Source organism: Oratosquilla oratoria, chromosome 34 (genome assembly GCF_046742065.1).
Source record: "Oratosquilla oratoria isolate Oo_2021 chromosome 34, ASM4674206v1, whole genome shotgun sequence".
Taxonomy (NCBI): Eukaryota; Metazoa; Arthropoda; class Malacostraca; order Stomatopoda; family Squillidae; genus Oratosquilla; species Oratosquilla oratoria.
In genome coordinates, this window is record NC_134810.1 from 16,544,342 (window position 1) to 16,568,341 (window position 24,000).

General features: G+C 46.2%; 1 protein-coding gene across 37 annotated transcripts in view; it reads left to right on the forward strand.

The window, feature by feature from the left end:
• The window catches only part of LOC143018069 (MAP/microtubule affinity-regulating kinase 3-like), a 500,962-nt gene that overhangs the window by 230,056 nt on the left and 246,906 nt on the right, over positions 1–24,000 (forward strand). For 2 of the 37 annotated variants that reach the window (XM_076173158.1, XM_076173159.1), the window contains exon 1: positions 11,766–12,116. The exons of the other annotated variants lie outside the window; for them this stretch is intronic. In XM_076173158.1, coding sequence (XP_076029273.1) covers positions 12,081–12,116 — 36 coding nt within the window. In that variant the 5' untranslated portion in view covers positions 11,766–12,080. Of the gene's footprint in view, positions 1–11,765; positions 12,117–24,000 lie in introns of those variants that run through there. 37 annotated transcript variants of the gene reach the window in all.

The window sequence follows — 24,000 nt, forward strand, 5'->3', positions numbered from 1 at the left end:
TGAAGAGGATCACAGTAAGTGATCGCAATATACGTATCTTCAGATAATTTTTTCTTTTCTACAATAGTTAGATATTAAGTTTATATATATGTGTGTGTATATATATATATATATATATGTATATATATATATATATATATATAATATTATACACATACAGAGTCGACACAGAAAACGGGAATTTTTGAAATGCGTAATGGCAGCCATGCACAGTTGGCAGCAGTGTAGGACAGGGACCTTGAGCTCTAAACACTCGCCATTTAGTAACCATGGAGCAGCGGAACGGTCAACAGCGTGCTTTCGCCATGAAACTGTTTTACAAAATTCGATATTTTGGAAGGTGCGCAGAGGGAGTTCCGACGTTTTTGAGGACGTCATGGTCGGGTTCCCTCGAAACACGCGATAAAAAAATTTGATTAAATTTTTTGAAGAGAGTGGATCTGCTTAAAAAAAAAAAAAAAAAAAAAAAAAAAAAAAAAAAAAAAACGCGACAGGACGCCCGAGAAGTGCTCGTATTCCACAGAATATCGAAGCTGTGCACGTTTCAGTCTTACGGAACCCACGACGTTCAGTTCGTAAGCAATCAGCTGAGGGTCAGTGTGTCCTGAGATTGTTCGCCGAATTCTTCATTTTGATTTAAAATTTCATTCGTGCACGCTACAGATTGTGCATAAACTGCAAACAAGTTGCTATTACAATTCTGTCAGCAATTTATGACAAACATAAACGAGGACAATGAATTTCTGAACAAGCTGTAGATGTCAGATGAAGCCCATTTTCATCTCGCATGTTACGTGAATAAGCAGAAATGTCGTTACTGGGCAGACAGTAACCCTAAAGAAGTTCTTGAACGCCCTTTCCACGTCAGCAATGTGGCAGTATGGTGTGGAGTTTCGTCACATGGGGTCATCGGACCTTATTTTTTCGAAAATGAACAGAGTAGCACAGTGACGGCCATATCGGATCGGTATGTTCAGATGTTGCAATCTTTTGTTGCACCTGCATTGAACAAATTTCCCACAAATTCACGAAACCTGGTTTCAACAGGATGGTGCGACATTGCACACTGCAAGCAAGGCAGACAATGGCAGCTGTGCGAGAATTGTTCGGTAACCGTGTCATCTCAAGATTCGGTGACATTCCCTGGCCCCCAAGATCACCGGATTTGTCCGTTTGTGATTTTTTCTTGAGGGGCTGGCTACCCGAACAGTCGGGTCTACACGACTGTGTCAAGGACAATGGATGAGTCGAAACAAAGAATTAAGACGAAATTCGTGGTATCCCAGCTGAGATTTTGCACCGAGCAATGGGAAACCACAGCAGCAGATTGGAAGAATGCATACGTACAGGAGGACGGCATCTACAGGACATAATTTTCAAACATTGATGATTTGGATTACTGTCTTAAAAAGCAAGTTGTAGTGGTTCAGTTGCTGTCAATATTTTTTTCTTGTTTTTATTTTTTATTTTCTTAATTTTATTTATTTATTTATTCTTTTAAGTTCCTGTTTTTCTTTGTCACCCTGTATGTGTGTGTGTGTATATATATATATATATATATATATATATATATATATATATATATATCTTGACAAGAGCAGGCAAATTTTAATCTGTCGAAGGTGGTGATAGCAGTAGAATGGCGGAGATAAGATATGTCCCACATTCTCATCGGTTTGATAAAATCGCCTGAGGGAATGCAAAACAAACACATATTTGAATGTAATGACACCTGCTATCCCAGAAACACGTTGACAGGTTTTGTTCTGACGCCAGATAGATTGAGTCATCTGAGGGATTGGCGGAGAGGGGGCGGGGAGGACTTGACAGTGTACGATGTCGAAAAATCGAGACTACATCTTCACCCGAGACCGCTCGCTCCCTCCCAAACAACTGAATAAAAGCTTATAAAGGCAGGTCTCTTAAGTTAAAACAATATTTTATTCATAAAAGCATTTCGTAAGTCGATTTATTTATTTATTATTTTTTCTATATATACATATATACACGTTTTAATATATTAATTACTCCTCCCCTTGTACCTCCATAATTCTCAGTAACTCTTATTTTCATGCATGTATGTTTAATATAAGCAAACAAGTTCAAATTCTGTGATAGGTACAGTGCAGTACTTGTGTGAATGTCGATAACGCCATTGTTCAGGGTTTCCGTATAGGGGAAGTTGGGGAGAATACCGTCGCCACCTATTGCTGGCCGCGGACTTGCACCTGCGCGCGGTTTGAATCAATACGTTACCTTCTTTTTTTTTCCGTATCTGCGGATTTCCTTGAGTCGAGTCTTCGTAGGTCGGAGTCTGTCTGTGTCCAGAACACATTAGCAAATCGCATCAGAGCTGGAGATGACGGGGGAAAGGAAACCGTTTTGTTGGAACGAGCGATGCGTGAGGAAGATGATCTGCTTTCTGTGAGGGTTGAGGGGAGTGGGAGGGGGGAGAGAGGCACTGGGGGGAAGGGCCAAAGGGTACGGGAACGGAAATGGGGGAGTGAAAAAGTGTAGTAGTGTGGCTGTGTACGCGGGGAGAATACTTGTGGAGTGTCTGGAGGGCAGGAAGGTAAATAGTTGAGGCAGGCAGATGGAGGGGAGTCGAATTTGTAGTTGGGAAGGAACACAACGTGAACCGCTCCTGAGGGGAACTCTGGGACGAAGGAAAATATTTACAACAGTTAGAACAAGGGGATTTGTGTTGTACGATGAGAAATTTAAAAATACAGAGGGGAAGATGTTCTGCGCGCATGCACACACACACACACACACACACACACACACACACACACACACACACACACACACACACACATTCTCTCCTCATGTTACTCGTTTGCTCATGTTTTCCAATTCTGTTGTGTCAGTATCAGACATCTGTGAAAAACAGATTTATTGGGAGACGAGCTAGGAAGGAGTAGATGAAAAATCTTGGTACTGGTATTTTGATTCTACATACTGGATGAACGCAGCGTCATTTTCTTAGTGAAAGTGTTGTATTATTTAATATATATGTATGTATATATATTATATATACGTATGTATATATATATATATATATATATATATATATATATATATAATATAACGTGTGTGTGTAATTCACGGTTGTCTTGGATCACGTGTTGGACTCGTGATCGACAACTATTTCCTTCCCGAAAGAGAGCTCAGAGCTCATATATGACCGGTCTATTGGTAATGCTGTGACCTTACACGCACACACACACACCTAACTCCCCGCCCACGAGTTGGAATAACGATTCGCAGCGTAGCGATACTGAAATTTTTTTCAGCCCTAGGCGGGATTTGAACCCGGTCCACCGTAGTGGCGGCCGGGAACTCTATCACTGCGCCACGAGTCGTGTGTGTGTGTGTGTGGATATAACGTGGAGGCCGCAGTAAGTCTGCCTTGAAAATGCCCTAATACGGTATTCTTGTTCAGAAAGTTATGATGCACATAGCCTGGGGTTGTCCACTCTCCAATCCTCTAACAAGAGCAGTAATTTTCGTTTGGTATATCACCACCGGTGCCCGTACGTTAGTACTACCAGTGTTAATGTGAAGTACCATTACTCTTATTATTACTTATTTATTTATTTATTTGTTTATATTTTTCATTTTTGCTGCTTTCATATGTCATCTCACTTATAATGAAGTCAGGAAACCTAAGTATTTGAAAGACTGAATTCATTTGAACCCTTGGCAAACGTCGAAGTTATAAATGCATCAGATAAACATTGAAAGTTTGAACCACTCTCCAGTAAAATGACAGAAGATAGAATATTTTAGAATTGTGTGGCGGACCGATGACATAGATGGTTTGTTGATGATATTTGCGGAGGATGAGTGAGGGAGGTTTGTAACAAAGCTTTGAGGATGAACCGGATAAGCGAGGGTGGATGATGGATGATGAGGAGGAGGAAGAGGATGACGGTGGACGTCTTGAAGAGCAAGAAGAGGGGGACGGGAAGCTTCGGGAGAAATGCAAATGACTCGCTTCGTTGTTAATTACCTAATGACAAAGTTAGTTAACAGGTATGGGAGTCGAGACTTAATGGGAGCAGGGAGGGGGGAGAATAGCGCATTTGGGATGAAAGACCGAAAGAATAGAATTACACACGAAGAGGGACTTGGGGGTTTTGTAATTCTTTAACCTCGTCACTCCCGAGGGGATTTGCCACGGAAATGAATACATTTTCTTGGGGGTAAGAATGTACGTGGTGTCGCGAAAAGAAGATAGGGGAGATGTCTCATGCTAGAACTGAAGAGAGTAGAGGGAGGCGGGTAAGAGCGGAAAGAAAAAAAACTCTTGGGCAAAGAACTCGTGGAACTGTTGTTGGTCTGGAAGTTGGGCGGCCCCTCGAGGGACGCACAAGAAGTATGAGAGCCCTGGGGAAAGTGGGCCGGGGGAGGGGGGATGTGGGTAAGGTTGGGAAAAAGGGAGTCGAGACGAGTGGTTGTTGTATTGGAGGGTGGGAGATACACACTGGTATCTTGTTATGATCAAGAATTTGAAATGATGAGTTATGAGTATGACGAGCCGTGGCTGCGGCTTTGAGGTCGAGTTTGGCAGGTGCGGAGGAGGGCCACTTCTTGGCTGCGGGTCGCTTTGTGTGGGCGTGGACACTCTCCTCCCTCGCATTCTTTGGGCTTCACTTGGCGTGAGTCCGAGGGCGAGGGAGGCCTGGTTACGTAAGATGGACGTATCCAAGGTGGCACGAGTTTACGGGCAAGTATTTATGGTTCAGGGGCTCTAAATATATCTTCACAGTGTCATCATCACGAGAGCAAGTGTCCGTGGCCGTATGGTTAAAGTGGCCCTTGGGAGAGAATAGAGATGTGTAGCTTGTGCTCATGTAAGGTTGGATACAGGCAACTGTGTCTTCATGGGCGTTTCATACGAAGTGGTCCTATCCAGAGGATATGACATCATCTAAAATAGGTGTGGGTTTGCCACTTTTGGAAGCGGAGGGATAAGGTAGTGCCTTCTATCGTGGGTGTGGCACCAAACTGCTGCAGTGGATGAAGGGTGCCAGGGTGCTTGGGGGGGCATTAATTAGTGCCACGTGTGCGTGTTAATGTCGGCGGTGCCAGGCTTAGGTTTGCGTGTCTCCCTCGCATTTGTGTTTTTCTACGACACCCTCTTCATTTCCGTAAGTCCCTCCCATGCCGAAGGGGCTGACACGGTGATAAATGAAATCGCTTGGCGGCAGGCGTGACGTAAAAGAGAGTGCCACGTGGCACGGAGAGAGTGCTCCGGAGGTGAATGAAATAGTTTGGCGTCAGCCAGGGAAATGAAGAAAGGGGGCGCCCGGTACGGGAGGGGTGAAGGGAATGGAGGGTTGTGTCTATGTTTCCTTCGTGAGGAATTCGGCTTTTTTCCCTCCCCGGCGTGTTTACGGGAGCTCGAGTGTTTATGAGGAAGAAGGGTTGCTGAGTGGCTGGTTGCTTTCGATCGTGCTCTCGAAGCGGCGGACCAGCGTTCGAAACCAGTCGCCACTGCCGGTTGTGGTGTCCGAATGCGCAGACGGGGCAGAGGTGACGACGACAACGACCTCGTATCCAAAAGACACGTCCGTGCGCTCTGTGGATCAAAGTCGAAATGGTCTTGAGAACATTTTAACCTGTTAAAATTAATGAAATGTAGATGATGATGTTTTATTTTCATTTTCTATTTATTTTTGCGATTGCTATTATCATTATTATTGTTCTCAACATTTAATTGTTTTTGGTCGATTTACTGTATATATTGAGTGCGAGATTGTGTCCGTGTGTTTATCTACTTGTGATGTACCTGCTCTGCTTTCATCTGTGAAATTCGGCTTTGAATACGCTGGTGTTGACTGCACTAGTACTTCCATTTTGTTGAATCACTGCATCTTTACCGAAAACTGTCTCTCTTCCAAACGGCTTCTTTGTCTTCCCATATTGTTTGGTTCTTCTGTCCCACACCAAGAAGTCCTCTTTGTCGATTACATCAATTCCATTCATCCAGTTTTGGCCATTGCAGCTTATCTATTCTCATGTTCTAAACGTAATGCTGCAGAAGTTGGCGCTGTACTCCTGAGAAGGGTTTGATAGGCGAGAATATTCGACCTATGGTTCTTCAATTTCTCGCATCTTAAAACACTTTTTATAAAATACTAGTTATATGTTTATGTATTTACTTTTAATTTTCCTCCTAAAGACTGTATAATTTGGTGAGAGCATTGGACACGTGAAACAAATTTGGAAATAAAGGCAGGTATACAAATGCATACATGCATGAGTAAATATGTAATGTTTCTATAGGTACCAGTATATTGCTTATGTAAATACTTCATTGCGTATTTGTAGGGCTGAAAGGCAACAGCCTGTGCAGCTTATTGGGGCAACAGGGATCGACCTGCGTCGCGAACGAAAAGGATTCCTTTTGAAATGTTTTTCCTCCACGCCCTCCCCCCTCCCCTCCCCTCCCCTCTTATCTTCTTCCTTTTCTCTTTCTCCCCCATCTTTCTTTCTCTTTTCCTGTCTCTCTCCTCCTGTTTTTGTTTATAGACACACACACACACACATATATGTATATATGTATATATATATCTATATATGTATATATATATATCTATATAATGTGTATATATGTATGTATATATATGTGTACATATATGTGTGTATATATATATGTATATATATATATATGTATACATGTATATATATGTATATATATATTATATATATATATATATATATATATATATAGATATAGATGAGGCAGCATGTATGTAGTTCACGCTATATAACCTTGTCAAGTCGAAATAGTTCCCGTGGTAAAGGTACAGAGGTGTAACGTCTTGGGGATAGTTAAGGCTGTCCTATAGTGGACTCTCAGAGCTTACTAAATCTAAATAGATTTGTAGCCATACTGTGTATGCAGTATGTATAATTACACTGGTTTGCACATGCACTGTTTCTCTCTCCCTCTCCCTCCCTCTCTCTCTCTCTCTCTCTCTCTCTCTCTCTCTCTCTCTCTCTCTCTCTCTCTCTCTCTCTCTCTCTCTCTCTCTCCCTCTCCCTCCCTCTCTCTCTCTGTCTATGTCTCACGTCTCTATTTCTATTTCTCTCTCTCCCTCTCTCTCACTCATCTCTGTCTGTCAGTTTCTCGGAGTTCCTGATGATGATGTGGTGATGTAAGCGAAACTTGCAGTCAGACCTTGGCTGCCTGACCGGGGGAGGAAGTGGAATGATAAACAAATTGTCAGGGGACTACGCCAAGGCTTTCGGGTACAAGTGAGGACCATTGGGTGTGTGGCACACCCCCCCCCCCACACACACACATTGGGATCCAAGTCTGCGAGCTCAGCCTGTGTGGAGACCACGGTTGTTCGGGCTATTTTATCTCTACATCGTAGTCCAGATAGTTTAGAACAGGGTTTTACGTTAACCCTCAAATGGGTACTGTCTATCTCCCTATCTCCCTTCATCCACCCTCTGAAAGTTTCTGCTTCAGCCCTGCTTTATAGATCTAAAAAATTGAATGTATTGGTTTTCCTTAAAATTGTTCTCGTCTGTTTCGTGCCAATGAACAGTCCGCATTGTAGTCATAACCCCATAAAACAGAGCAATTTCCTGTATCGAACGAGAGTCATTGTAATGTTGGCAGTTAGGTGATTGTGAGAGAAAATTGGTAAAAGAAAAATAGGATTTTTATTTTTCTGGGTGTAGAGAGCCAGTAGCCTTGTATGGAATTTTTCTTTTAGGTGGAACCGTGTACCTTCGCCGAGGTAGAAAAAATCTCTCTATCTCTCTCTCTCTCTCTCTCTCTCTCTCTCTCTGTGTGTGTGTGTGTGTGTGTGTGTGTGTGTGTGTGTTGTTCGCGCATGTCAGTAGTTTTGTCACCCACTGAGTGCAGTAGTAGTTCTTGCCCTCGGGTCTGGGGTTCGGGGGGGGAGGGGGCAGTACTGTTGCTTGGTTGGTATGCTGCGCCCGGTAACCCCGCCCCACTCGAGGGGGCGGGCCGGGGCGCGCATCTCAGAGAGCTTGCAGCAACCTCAACTTTAGTCTCGCGCACGCACTGTTGCATAACAAGGCCTCTGCCCCCCCCCCATGCCTCTCTCTCCCATTCACGCCCGGTGTCGTTGCCGGTGTCCCCCTGCATGCGGAGCGACGTATGCAGGTGCAGCCAGCCCAGGTGTTCGTCCCTTCCTGTGTATGCATACACTGACGCTCGTGGGAATTGTAGCGTATGACTGTGTATGTTTGAGAGAGAGGGAGTTCGAGTCGATGAGTCAAGTCACCAGAACCTGAGGACGACCGTGTAACTTCGCCCGAGCTGTTGTTACCACTAGTGTGTCCTGTTTTGTGTTTGGTCCCCATCAGTATGCAGCCAACGTGGTCCCCATTTTCATGCTCTCCTAATGCGTGGACGACTGGACGTGTTTAGTGGTCCTCGCGTATACTTGGTAGGATGCTGCTGCTGCTGCCCCACGGCAGAAGTGGTCATCCCTTCGAACAAGTGTTCCTACAGAGAGAGAGAATATTGCCAGTACTTGGGGATGCCTCTCTCTCTCTCTTTCTCTCTCTCATCTCTCTCTCTCATCTCTCTCTCTCATCTCTCTCTCTCTCTCTCTCTCTCTCTCTCTCTCTCTCTCTCTCTCTCTCTCTCTCTCTCTCTCTCTCTCTCTCTCAGCACAAGGAAACGTTCGTCACTACTGATTTTTTTCAAATAAGTTTTGATTTTGTCTCCACATAATTGGCAGTATAGTATTACTGGTTTATGTATTTGGAGTGTGATCTGCATTAATTAAAATAATAATAGAAATTGTTGCCTCGAGGTTCTCTGATTTGGAACCCGCTGCCCCACATTACCTGGCAACTATCCTCGAGCCCCCCTATAGATATTTCTGGGAATAAACGATGAGCTATTTCAACACTATTAGTATAGAACTCTTATATTTCACCGGCTTATAGTCGTAGGAGGAGAGTTCGCCTTTGGTCTTCTTGGTTTTTTAAAGGTGGACAAAATAAGTCCGGAGACCGAGTGTCAGCCAGTTGGGGCAGCTCATACTGAGGGTGTTGGTGGGTTTTGAAGGCGGACGGCATGGAGACGATCCTCTCTGAGGTCCGTCTCACAGTACCATCATTTACAGGAACTTATCGTTGGCTCCAAGGTAACCAACATTAGGCGTAGACTAATTTTTTATTTACTTGGTATTGTCATCTTAGTTGCCTACCCTTTCCCCTACCTCCAGGCGATTTTATTCAGCTAAGGAAATCCCTCTCCCACCAGCAATGAAAATATTAGAAACTATCTCGTGTCTGTGTGTAAATAGCAGCTGGCGACAAATATGCAAGAACAAGCACCATGTGAAGACTCGAGGCGAGCTCACCAATTCGTCTTGTACCCACGTTACCACGGTGTAATCGCCGCCCTAATATATATATATATATATATATATATATATATATATATATATATATATATATATATATATATATATATATATATATATATATATATATATATATATATATATATATATATATATAATCGCGCACACACACACACACACACACACACACACACACACACACACACACTCTCACTTATAAAGGGGAAAGCCCTTTTGTATGTTTGTGCCACATTTCGTACGTCAGAGCTTACTCAAGTGTACTTGAGAAACCCGAACAAGCGAACTCTGCTTCGGCTGTCTCGATGACACGATATGTCTTGTGACATCTGGCAACTGTGACACACAAGCTCCAGCCTTAAGCCACAACCCCAGCCCCAACACAGTGCCTCAACCCTAACTCAATTTTCTAACCCATGCGTGGGTCGATTGCACCAACGCAAATCTCCTAAACCCAATACAGATCCCCAACCACAAATTCAACTCCAAACCCTGAACTCAAATGCCTCGACCACCCCAAACCCCCAGCCATCTCGTTTCTAATCCCAGCCACCCCCAACCATCTCCGCCCCAACAGCAACCGCTTCCACCCCAGACATTAAAGCAAAGACAGCTCGACCCGAACCCTAACTCAAGTAGAAACCCAAAACCAAATTCAGGTCCAGGTCCTTTGCCTTGTTCCGGTAGGCCGCTGTGGGCCACCACCCTCTAGACAGGCCTATCTTGGAGTGTTTTGGTGCTTGGCAGACTCGCTTATGGTTTACCAGGTAACGCCGTTTATCTTTGTTTTGAAGTGTTCCAGGGTGTGGCTTTGGGCCTAATTGGCTCTTGCTCTTTGTTTCGGTAATAAGGCGCTGCTCTTTGTATCGCTGTCGTCTCCTCTCGGTGTCACCACTAACGTTTCTGTTAACAGACTGTTCTGGTACTATCACTGATTGGTATATTGTGTGTGGTTGCAAAATTCAGAACCACTGTATAGTTGCTGTGTATAGATGTTGGTATTGTTAGTGTTTTTATAATTGCAGTTTCGACACTACAGTTGCAGCCATTATAGTTGCTCTGTACTACTAGGCTTTTGACATTTTGACCTATTGATTTTTTTTTTTTTTTTAATTACACAGTGATTTATCTCTCTCTTCCTCTCCCTCCCTCTCCTTCTCCCTCTCTATCTATCTTTACTTCATGATCTGCTTGCCTCGCCAGCACTGTTGACGAGGGGAGCTGAACCGCCTACTGGCTATTGTCGTCTCGGCCTCCTCTTCCTCACCGCACTCCCTTCCTCTCTTCCACCTCCCCCCCCACCCACCCACCCTTCGTCTCCCTTTAACCTACCCTTCTGTCTTTCATTCCTTTTCATAACACTGTCCCTCTGATTCCCCTCGCCCCCCATCACCACCACATTCACGCCTTCTGTCCTTCCCTTTCTGCGCTCTCCTCCTCCCCTCATCCACCCTCATCCTGCCTTTCTTCCTCCCTTCCCTCTCATTTCCCTTCTATCCTTCCAGTCTGTTATCGCCTCCTCTCTCATTTCCCTTCTCTCCTCTCACAATTCTCGTTCCATCTCTTACATCCCCCTCCGTCTCCCCTTTCCATCCCATTTCCCTGCTCTCCCTTCTACCTTCCATTCTTCATTTGCTTCCCTTTCATCTTTCTACTCCACACTATTTTGTCCATTAACCCCCACCTAACCCCCAACCCCACCCCACCCCAGTCATGTCTTGCTATCATCTATTTACTGTGGCTTCACAGTGCCCTCACCTCACCCTTCGCCTTTCCCAATCCAGTCCCCTCCCCTTCCCTCATGTCTTCCCTTTCCCACACCTTCATTTTCTCATTTTCGGCCTCCACCCTCGTTTCGCCTCTTATCTCTTCCTTATCAATCCTTGACTCTCCCTCTCTTTCTCTCTCTCTCGTTTTCAGTCTGTGTCTGTGTATCTGTCTCTTTTCTTCTCTTTCCTCTCTCTCTCTCCCCTCTTTCTCTCCCTACATCCCTCCCTACATCCCTCCCTCTCCTCCCTCTCCTCTCTCCTTCCCTACCCCCCTCTCTCTCACCCAACCCGGCCCGACCCAACCCCACCCCACCCCACCCCACCCAGGATGACCCAGTGCAACCCCCCCCCCCGGCTCGCTCTTTTCGTTTGTTGTTTGTACTGCGTATGCGAGATGATGCTATTGTTTACTGACAAAGACCGTGTTATACTTTATTGTCGCGGCGTTTCTATTAATGTCCAGTTTGATGTTCGGTCGGGGCGTGCGAGTCTGCGTGGGCTGTTGACCCTTTCTGTGCCGGTGCCACTGTGCTGGCACTCTCTGTTGCTCTCTGCTCGTGCTTGGTTCAGGCCGCCCCCGTCCCGCCGTGCCCTTCCAAGTGGATCCTGGTGGACAGTGTCGCCGTGGTCCGAGTGCCAGTGTATTTCTGTGGTCACCGTGATCTAAGTGCCACTTACCTAAGCCTCGTTGTTATTGCTCGTGTGCACATAGTGCCAGTTAGTCCCGAGTGTCCAAGTTACCAGTGCTAATCGCCACCTGTTTTCCGGAGTGATCGTTGTGTATCCTTGATACGAGTGCCGGAAGGTGCCAAGTGCCTAGTGCCGTGAGTGTTACCTGGCGGGACCATTTCGTCTTAGTGCTTTGGTTTTCCCTCACGTTCTCACACGGTTCTCGTGTGTCTGATGTGCCACTACGTCGATCATGCCGCTCCGCTACGTCAGTGTCCTCTTCTCCAAGGTAACACGGAAGCTCAAGTAATAGAATCGAAGTGGCGAGCATGGATGAGTCCCTTTCGCTCTGGAGTGGCTGTTCTTCAGCTGAGTTGAATCACCTGGCGGCATTTGTAATACTAGTAAAACGCATTGGAAGGGTTAATTAAGGTTGTGTGTGTGTGTGTAAACGCGTTTGTATGTCTACATGTTGGTGGGGTAAAGAGTGAGAAAGCTTTGGAATGACTGGTATGCATAGTGCTTTGACATTTGGCACCAGGTGATGTGATGTGTACCACTGCGCCGTGACCTTGCCGTCTCGTGGGACTTGTTGGAAGCGGGAAGGGGCGGCTAGCGGGGTGGTGGGTGGGTGGAGGCGCTTCCTGCTTTCCGGTCTTGTTATGGATGTATAGCATCTTGTTCTTCCTTGCAAAGGGACCGCAGGTCATGAAAGTGTCTCTATTTGATGTTGGTTATGTTAATCCCACTTGTTTTATTTATTTGTGTGGTCTTGGTTCACGTGTTGGAATCGTGATCTACGGCTATTATTCTCCCGGATGAGAACTCAGAGCTTGTATATGACAGATCTATGGGTAATGCTGTGACCTTACACACACACACACACACACACACACACACACACACACACACACACACACACACACACACACACACACACCGCCCACGAAAGTTGGAATAACGGCTCGCAGCGCTACCGAAATTGTTTCAGCCTTGGGGGATTCGAACTCGGACTGCTGGAGTAGCAGTTGAGAACGCTCCCACAGCACCGTCCAGCCGCGCGCGCGCGTGTATGTGTGTGCTGGAAATAGCCCAACACTGAATGTTCCAGAGAAGAACCACCAGGCAACGTCCTGTTTCAAGGAAATTGGTGTAATTCGAAGAACATCCACTTCTGGCCGCGCCATTCCCTACCTCCCTTGCTTGCTTGCTCCGTTCGCAGCAGCCTCCCAGGCTGGCACCTTCCCGCTTCATCCCTGTAACCTTCGAACTTTCCTCAATTTGTCGCCTATTGACCAGAGCGCACTTGAGCTTCTCAAAATTCTCACCTTTTCACATTCTCATTCCTTTCGCCCACATACTATCTTCCAGCTCTTTATCTATCCATCTCTCTCTTCTCCATCTCTTTATCTATCCATCTCTCTCTTCTCCATCTCTTTTCTCCAACTGTACTCCATCACTCATTTCTCCATCTCTCTCTTCTCCATCTCTTTATCTATCCATCTCTCTCTTCTCCATCTCTTTTCTCCAACTGTACTCCATCACTCATTTCTCCATCTCTCTCTTCTCCACCTCTCTCACTATCTCTCCTCTCTCTCAACACAGTTCAACCTGGCACCTGGCACCCTCTTACCCGACCCCATCGTACCTGTAATCCGTTTACCCGTTTCGCCTCCCTTCCTCACCACCACATCCACCTTCCTCACCACCACATCCACCACCACCGCCACATCCACCACCACCACCACTTCCCGGCGTTCGCAATCCCCACTGCTCTTGCAAATCACATTTTTACCTTGCGCGTTCAATCTCCTCCTCTTCCTCCACCTCCCCCTCCTTCTACTTCTTTTTTCCACTTCCTACTCCCCTTCTTCTCCCTTCTCCCTTTTCTCCCTTTTCTCCCTTGTCTTCCTTCCCTCCTTCCTTCATTGATTCATATTTTTCTTCCTTCCCATCTTCCTCCTCCTCCTCCTCCTCTCTCCTCCCTTTTCTCCCTCCTCCTATTCTTCCTTCCCACCTTCCTCCTGCGTCTACTCTCTCCTCTTCGCTCTGCCACTTTCGGCGGCCGTCCATCCAGTCCTCCTCCTCTTCCTCCCCCCCCCACACAAGTCGCCCCTCGCCCATCCTTCTTTACTCCTCATAAACACTTCACTCATTGTTTTCGCTCAAATTATCCCATATCATTCTAAGCAGTATCCCCGACATCACCATTATCACCAAACCGCCGTCACCACCACCACAAGAACGCCATTCACTTCTGCCCCCCCCCCTCCATAGATTTTTCGTTCCTCTTACACGAAATTTTCGCCCCTCTTATCCTTTCCAATACTGCCTCAAATTTGGCCTCCTCTTCCTTTCGCTTCCTCCAACTCCCCCTCCCCCTCCCCCTTCCTCCTCCCCCTTCCTCCTCCCCCTTCCTCCTCCTACTCTTGCTCCTCCTCCATACCATCGCCGCCTCCGCCTTTTTCCCACCCGGGTACTCTCCTTCGTGTGCGATCAACCGAGCCTCTTGTCACATTCGTCTTTCACCATTGTTTCAATTGTGACACTGCCTTGCATATTTTCACCCCCGTTGAACTTTCACCTTTTCTTCCTCCCCTCTCCTCCTCTTCCTCCTCCTCCTCCTCCTCCTCCTCCTCCTCCTCCTCCTCCTCTTCCTCCCTATCCTCCTCTTCCTCCGCCTCCTCCTCTTCCTCCGGCTCCTCATCATCACTACCACCACCACCTCAGCTTCACTTTTCCATCCATGTACGCGCGTCTACTGGTGTTACTCTGGAGTATTTTTGTTTCTTTTTCCACCTTCTCATATTTACTGTGTCTACAGCGTTTGTTTTCTCATGCATGCTACGTATCCATGATCTATATACCTCATTGTACCTCCTTCCTACCCCTTTTCTCTTCCTCTTCCCCGTCCTTTTCCCCTTCATCTTCCTCTTCTACTTCCCTTTCCTCTTCCTCATCCTCACCCTCTTCCCCTTCCTTCTCTCCTTCCTCATCCACATACTCCCTTGCCCTTACTATTCACCTCCATCTTCCCCTTCCCTTTCCTCTTCCCCTTCCCTTTCCTCTTCCCCTTCCCTTTCCTCTTCCCCTTTCCCTCTTCTTCCCTTGTTTAACTTTTAACCTTTGCACGTCACCCTCTTCATTTCTACGGTTCTGTTTTTCCCCCTCCGACCTCTTAATTCCCATTATCTCTCTATTCACGTACTTCAGATTGGTTCCGTTTCTTTTGTCTTCTCTCAGATTTCATTTCATCGTTTCTGTTCAACCAGCTGTTGTTGCTGCTGTCTTTGTTAAGTCCACTGTAGTTAAGCCTTACTGTACCGGGTGGTGATTGTCTTTGTAATCGGGTTACCGCCTGGCAATTTTATTCAGAAACCCCCATCCTCCTCCCCTTCCGGTTGGGAGGAGGTAAATATACTCGGTTTTCTATATTTCCCCCCAAGTTGCCTCCCCCTTACCCCAGCCCTCCGTTCTTCTCCCTTTTGTTGGTACCATTTTTTTTGTTCGCGCAAATTATAACTGCCCCTCACTGTCCACTTCTTGTCTCCGTTTTATTTTGTGTTGCGCTTTACTGATTTAACTCCGTCTTTATATATGTATACATACCTAGATTCTTTGGAGTTAATTGAACTCCAAGTTAGAAGTCTTGAAGCTTCAACAGCGCAATCGGTAAGGCGTTGGTTTGGCAGTGTACTAGACCTTGGTTCGATCCCAGGGGTGACAGTTGGGGAAAAATACATGCACCGTTACTGGCTATATATATATATATATATATATATATATATATATATATATATATATATATATATATGATTTGCTATTCCATTGTACCCCAAACATTTTCATTGTATTATGTTTTTTGTTAATTTTTTCAGCCCTCGCTCCATTTTCCATCCCAGTTCTCTCTTATCTTGTTTTTCTTCGGTTCCCCCTTCTCACCTTGTATTTTCGTTTAACTTTTTAATTGGTTTTCAGTTCTTTTTCCACGACCTATTTTCTTTCCATCGTCTCCACTTCTCGCCTCATTTTTTCCCATCTTAGCCCTTGACACATTTATCTTGTGGTTGCCCTCAGCCGAATGAAGTCGCCCGGATGTGCGAAACGGCTCGTTTAGATCGTGTTTTAGCCCACTCTGGCTCAAACGTTCCTTTTAAGCTGAAAAAAATCGTCTGGTGTCAGCCAGAACAAAGGCTTTTTGATTCCGCGTGAAGACCCATCGGGTGGCTGCTACCCCTTTGTGATTGGAGACGAAGTTCCACTGAAGAAGAAGGCTGCTCACAGTTTAACTGTCCCTCCGTTCAGCCACCCTCCTCCTTAAACTCCTTTACCTTCTCTACAGTTTAACCTTTTTAAGCGCGATTTTTTTTCCTCGGGTAATTATCGGCAACGAAATAAAATGTCGTGTAATCGTCAGTGTCATTATTATTTATTTGTTTATATATTTGTATATGCTGTTTGATTGTTCTTAGTTATTTATTTCTTGTATTTATTTATTGAGAATTCATTGCTCCAACAGTGACGGGGATAAGGATAAGCCTACAGCCACAAGGTGCTGTGATGGAAGGAATGTTTAGTAGGATTTATAAAAGGCCTTTGGTGTATGCAAAATATACATATATATTCATTCATTCAATCGGTTAAACACATGCTTTATTGGTGTTAGTCGTGCTCTCGGGTTGTGACGTAACGACATTGAGCTTCCTGCCCTAAATCGTCCGCATTCTTTCGTTGTTGTTGACGGGGAGCAAAGGTAGGTCAGCGGGGGGGGGGGGGTTAAAGAGAGAGGGCGTTTTCTAGGGCGAGCGTGGAATGTTTCCGAATTATTGAAGACTCCCATTACAAAGAACCCTTTGTCAGTTCTCGTGGAGAAAATGACTCGGAGTGTGATTCGTGAGCGGCCGAGACAGGTACTGTGGCTTTAGTCTCAAAGCCGCTGAAGTCCTGAAAGAGATGTAAAGTGTGACCCGCCCACCTAAACGTTTGTTATAGTTTTGTAAACGTTTTGTCGAATCAACATATCTCCGGATATACTGAGGTGCTGGTTGATTAGTTTTATGCAGTTGATCCTGAAATGATCATAGTGGCACCTCTGCGGATTAAAGCCACGCGTGATTTTATGTTTGGAAATAAATCCTTACCCACACGAAGATTGCTGTTTTAATATATATTTCTTATTTTGTTTTATTTATTTATTTTTATCTTTATTTATTTATTTTTTTTTTTTTGTATTTTTGTGTCTGCTTATTGTATCTCCAATACTCAAAGGACATCACCTTTATTTATACCCATGTTCTGAGGACAAGAATGCCGCCATAGTGTTCCCATGCGTATTGTAAGGAACGAATAAATGAGGCGGAGTGAGGCAAGGTTTCTTTTGATTCGGCTACCCGTCCTACAAGAAGGAAAATGTCATTGGTATATGTATTCAGTCCAAATATTATTCCTGGTATGGACTTCCCGACTTAATAAAATCACCTGGCGCCAGGCACGTGAAAGACTCGAATAGCAGTAAAATGGGGCTAGATAAAGATAATGGAGAAAATTAATCTGGCGCGCGCGCGTACACACACACACATTCTCTATCTGTATGTGTGTGTCTGTCTATCTCAACACACACGCACACATTTACCCTTTTCAGTGTAATTTTCCACTGGGAGAGCCGCATTCGAGAGGAATAAAAAAAAACGTATCCCAGCAGCTGTTGATGGTAGGGGTAGGGGGGGGGATGGGCGCAGCAGCTTATTTCCAGTATCTGCAACGGAACCAATCAATGGCGCATTGGGAAGCGGTACCGATGAAATGAAAATGTTGGGAAAAAGGAAGCTGATGATGATGGTGATGAATTTCCTCCTCCCACTCTTTGAGAGATTCGTTTCATAAGGAAGAGGGGTGAATATACGAGAGTATGGGTCAAATTATTTTACCAAAACTTGAGTTTATCTTTGGTGAGGAGATGAATGAATGAGCTTGGTGATGGCCGCGACCAGAATAAAAGATAAAGTGTCTCTCTGGAACGGAAGAGGTTCATACATACATACATACATACATACATGCAGGCATGCATATTTGCATACACCTTATATACAAAATAGATTATATAAATAACTGGACTGAATTCAGTGGTTTTTGAAATATGCACAGAAGATTGCTGTTTCAAGTGTCCTCGCAAAAGTATAATGGTTGTGGAAATAAACAACACTGTTCTTGGTGATTCGTTGGTGGTCACTCACTCCGAAGTCCACAACTGGACAAAAGCCTCCCCCCGCCCAACATTCTCCTTGCAACTCGTGCAGATTTCACATCCGTCCACCTGTCAGGGTTGACAAATGTATGGAAACGGGGTTCCTATAAGGTTGCAGCGATATGTTACATAGATTACATAACGTTCACTTCCCACTTGAGAGGTTGCGCGTACCAAAGTACACAAGTGCCAAGGCTGGCGCAGGGACGGTGGCACGTCGCGACAGGAAGGTGTGGCAGTTCCGTATAGTACTGGTGCAGTTGGGCCTGGGGTGGGTGGGTGGGTGGGTATTGACCCGCTGCACCCGGCTCCTACAGACAGACAGACAGGACGCGTGCGTCTACACACGCACACACACACACACACACACACACGTGCACGCACATATTTGTTCTTATGTTTTCTATTGAATCGCCGATGGCTAAGTTTGTATGTGGAGCTGAGAGAACGAGAGCTTGGAAACGCCCTGGGTGTAGTATATTTACGTTAGAGGTAAGAGACTCGGGAGCCTTGGCAAATATTATTCACTTGTCGCCAGGCGGCACCGACAGAGGATCGGTGTTGTCGCCGCCCTCGGATACTGTGCGTGCGCATAAGGGTAAGCTGAGGTGTTCCCGAGTGACGTAGATTTTTTGGTAAGTAGTTCACACATACACACACACACACACACACACACACACACACACACACACACACACACACACACACACATACACACTGAGAATGTATTTTAGTTATGTGCGCGCGCATGCTACATGATTCGGCCGCAGAGGATGGTATTCCCTCGTGATTTCCAGCGGCGAGGTCTGGAAAGCTTCGGTTGAAAAGAAGAAGCAGAAGATAATAATAATGGTAACGTTGCTTCTATCGTTTTTGTTTCAGTATAGTAAAAATGGGACCCTTGTCTACTCCATTTGTTACCACTTTCTATACAGTGAGTACCCCCTCCCGACTGAATGAATTCGTGTAGCGAGATTTGAAACAAATATAAACTGTTAATGTCAGTTGAAGAACCATTTTGGCTGCAAGGACGGTGACCGTATCTCCGTGCCGTAGATGATGTATGTAGTTAAGATTAGGCGTGGGTGTGGGCGTAGAGGCCAGAGGGAAGAGGGAAGGAGGGTTTAGGTTTAAGGTCAGGTAGCTTCGCCATTGTATTGGTGAAGGGACCTTTGGAGGATGGCCGGGGCGGCGTACGTGGACTTCCGTTGGGTGAGGGGGCGTTTGTGGGCTTCGTCCTGCATCCTTTCATCTTCTCCATCCTCCGTCCCATCCTGCATTCTCCGCTCCTGTCTCCACACTCCTCCTCCTCCTCCTCCACCTCTTACATCCTGTGTCCTAACCCCTACCTTCTACCTCGTACCTCTTTTTACTTCCTACTTCCTTCTTTTATCTCCTCTTTTTCTTCTCATTTTCCTTGTCCTTTTGTTTATCCATCTCCTCCGTCTTCCCTTCTTCCTGCTTCCTCCTCCCTACTCCCTCCTCCCTCTTCCTCATCCTCCCACTCCTCATCCCGCACCTCCTCCATACTTTTCTTGACACTTCAGATGGTGAGAACAGAATTTTGCAAATTTTCACAAACAGAGAAATGGTGGTGACATAATTGTTTGTATATGTGCATGTTTGCGTGTGGGTTTGTCTGATTGATCAAGTAAAAATGCAATGCAGAGTTGCGCTCGTGGAATTGGTACAGCGGCGGGTGGGGGCAGGTTGGTGCGATGGTAACTGGGTCAGTTTACCCCCCCCCCCCCACCACCACAGCACGGCGTTGGGTGGCTTTGGATTGCTATCGAACTCGGGAGAGTCCTGTCCTGCCACCCGAAGAAAAATGAAGTCGCTGAACGAAGGACTGTCAAACGAAAACGTATCTCTGGTGTAGGGCGCGCGCGCGCGCACGCACACACACACACACACACACACACACACACACACACACACACACACACACACACACACACACACACACACACACACACACACACACACACACACACACACACACACACACACACACACACACACACACACACACACACATTCTCTGAAATGTGTTGTAGAGCTGGAAGAAAGGCGGTCTCCAGAAGGAGTAGGAGGAAGGTCGAGCTCTTGAGCGTTCAAAAGAACCATCGCGCCCACGCCCTCTTGTACTCTACGCATTGCGTCGAGTCGGCTTTGGGCACCGCAGGGGTTTGGCGGCGAGATGGAGGGGCGGCCGTGGGCGGCGCGCCACGGGCGAGGAGGAGGAAAGATCGGTGTCAGGGGCGAATCAAGTCGTAGTGGTTGGCCGAGGTGTTTCTAGGATATTATTATTAGTATTAGTATTAATATTATCATCATTATATTACTAGGAATTACTACATGAACTGACGAAGCCCGCAGCCCCACAGTGGTTGCCAGTGATCCTTAGGCCCTCAGAAATCTCTAGAAAGAAATGTTTTGTGTTTTGTTGGTTGAATCAGTTAAGTAGAAGTCGCCAGTTGTCGGTTTTCCTTGTGTAGAGGAGATATAGTCGAAATTGATTGAGAGAGATCTTGGGTCGGGTGCAGTGACTGAGTGTCAGCCCCTCGGGGTTTCGGGAAGAAGATCCTGTTCGACGTCCTTCTCTTTAGAACAACAGAATAAACGGTTCTCAACTTCCTTTCGTTACCGAGAGGGTGACAAGCCAAATAATAGAATAGACTGATGGCAAGTACTGTATGTTGGGCGTGAAATCTGGGTAAAGTGGGCGTGTTGCAGGGTGCTGGGTAGAAATACGAAAATGTGACCGCCCTCTCAGGCCATTGGGTTGTCTATAGTGCAGTTGAGTTGGTGCTATAGAACGTATTCAAGAAAGTTCATAGACCCCATCCGATCACCATGGGACCTACAGAGATAGAGGGACAAAGTTAAATATATATCATTGGGAAATAATGTATTTGAAAAAGTGTCCACATATTTCTGCACATCAGAGGATAGGATGCACATTCAACTAAAACCAAATCCCTTAGCTTGAAGAGTTTTTTATTTTATTTGGTTTACTTTTTATTTATATATTAGTATTTTTCCTGAGTTCCCAGGCGTTGATATGTGAAAGGTCACCCAGAGGTAGAGTTTTCCAGGCAAAGAGATGGAGGAATAGGTGGTAGGATTGGAAAAAAAGTGAATATGTTCTACCATTGTTGGGTCATGGACGAGGTCGTGCCACAAGAGAGGTCAGAGGAACATTGACCGTTGAAATAGCGATAGAGAGAGAGAACATGAAAACTCGTCGAGAATGTGGGAGTATGGGGTTGCGCGTGTGCGTACAAGAGATGTTTAGCGTGTATTATTGCAGTATCATTGAAAGGCAAACTTCTGAAATGATTTCTTCTGTAGCTCGACTTCCTCGAAATGGAAATGACGTGGGAGGAATGTGATCCCAGCGAGCAGTTCCCCCAACAAAAGGAACACGAAGTTGAATTCGACCTTGGTGCGTCCGACGGAAGTTCTTGAAACCGGCGCTGTGTACTTTCGGGAGCGGAAGGAGGCACTGGAGCTGTGGAGGAGTGCCACATGGCGCTCCCTCCCTCCTTCCCGCCCTCGTGCGCGCCCGCCCGCCCTCGTCAGTGGACCGACGCCGAACGAGAAAGAACAAAGAATCGACGCGTGCGCTCGGCGAGGAAGGTCAGCGGGCAAACAACTACAAAGCTCCTGTGTTGACAGTGACTCGTCCATGAAAGATTGACATTCGATCGAAGCGCTGGTGTGTGTGTGTGCGAGTGAGTGAGAGAGAGAGAGAGAGAGAGAGATTCATCATGATCTTGGATCACGGGCTGGATGCATGATCGATATTTATTATCCTTCCGTTACAGTTCAGAGCTCGTATATATACCGATCTGTGGACGATGTGACTACACACAAGCAATCTTATCTCCTTGCTCATGGTAGATAATTAACTAGCAAGGTGTGTGTGTGAGAGAGAGAGAGGGAAGGGGTTAGAAAATTTGTATTCACTTCACTGAAATTGCCACAATTCCTTTAAAGGGTGCACATACCTCTGACTCATTATATTGCTGCCATTTTTGTTGACCACAAGTGGGCAGCTTGCCTGGGATTACTGGAATTATCCTAACCTCAGTACCTGAAGGTGAGCATGGGAACTAATAGAATGAGAGGCAGACAGAGAGGTTGTGACGAGGGAGACTCACTGGTGTGGGGCAGATCGTGTGTGTGAGAGAGAGAGAGAGAGAGAGAGAGGGAGAGTGAAAGAAATACTGTATGTGGGTCTATTTGCATCCCCCTTCCCCGTAACCACCTCGACCAGGCACCTCCACAAGAAGATCCCACCATCTTCTAAGCCAACCTAAGATTAAACAATACTTAAGTGCCCAGTCGAACACTTTAAAGTAATAAGGATTGCAAGGAGTTTATCAAAACACTATCCCCAAGGTAGCTGTAAGTTTCTCATGAGTTCTTCATTGATTAATGGACATCGGGTGATCCTTATACGGTCAGGAGACCTCAGTAGACCGAAATTGCTTGACGTTAGCCAGAACAGAAATTTTAAAGAAGACATGGCCATGGTGGGTAGGTCGAAAGGAAACTGGTTTGGTGGCATTATCGCCAACAGTTCACCAGCGCTTCTATCTTTATGGGCAGTATCGCTTCGCATCACGGTAGGGGGGGTGGCTTATATTACAAGTGTGAAGGGCGCTTATTGAAGAACTCTAGTGAGCCAGGAGGAACGCACACGATAGGCGGTCGCGAAGAACCGTGCCCTTGTGAAGCCGCTGCAAGAGCATCCAACGAAGTGAATACGGTTTCTTTGTGTGTTGGAGGTGGGTGATGGGTGCTTGTGTGCTTGTGAGAGTCATCTTTGTTCAAGTGTTTTCGTGAGCCGCCTTGTGGCTGATTATGTACAGTAAATCCTCTTTGTGTGTGTGTCTACCGGTTTTGGTGGCCTTGTGCAAGGAGGAAGGTTCTTCTGTGATGGGCGGTTAGGTGCTTGTACACGCGGTGCCCCTGACCCGGGTCGTTGTGGTTTGTTTGATGTGGAACTCGCACTTCCGATTGGTCCGGGCCGTTGCTGTGATATGTAACGAGAGTCCAGGTCAAAGGGAATGAGAGAAAGAGAGAGGGGTGAGGAGTCTAGTGACATTTGTCACAATACAAAGGACTTTCAAGTTTAGGATTTCGTGGGTCAGTGAAGAATGTTGTGATGCGAATTGTTCGGGAGGGGGGGGGTCACTGTTTTGGCCGAAAGTGGGGTTTTGCTGTCAGGGCGGAGTTACGCAACAAAGCTCTGCTCTGCTCTGTTGTGCTCCGTTCGCTGTGCAGGTCGTCTAGTCTGTTTTGGGAGTCTCCATGGTTTACTTAGTCAAGAACACGGATCATGTGAAATGGGAGCGTGAGCATACATACGCGCGCACCAACACACACTAGTATTGGATATTTCTTCCCTTCGAGCCCTTCCCTAATAACTTAGATAGTTTTAGAAACGCACTTGCGTATACTCGTAATCCCCTCCCCCCCGTCATTATTTTGCGCCAGCCCCGGTGAGCGAGCAACACACACGGCCCGCCCTCCTCCCACCACCCTCAGTCTCGTTTGGCACGTCTGCCGAACGTGAGCGTTGCACTACTGCAACAGTCAGTCTCTCTCTCTCTCCCTCTCCCCCCCCCCCTCTCTCTCTCTCTCTCTCTCTCTCTCTCTCTCTCTCTCTCTCTCTCTCTCTCTCTCTCTCTCTCTCTCTCTCTCTCTCTCTCTCTCTCTCTCTCTCTCTCATTCTCTCCTGTGTGTGTGTGTGTGTGTGAGAGAGAGAGAGAGAGACGCGCACAGATGTTTACCCCTTTCCGCTTCGAGGAATGGGAACAGACAGGTGCGCCAGCAGAGGGGATGAAAAATGTCCTGAAGTGGAATGAAGTGTAGATTGAAAGTGAAGGAAAGAGAATGATGAATGGTCAGCGTGAGT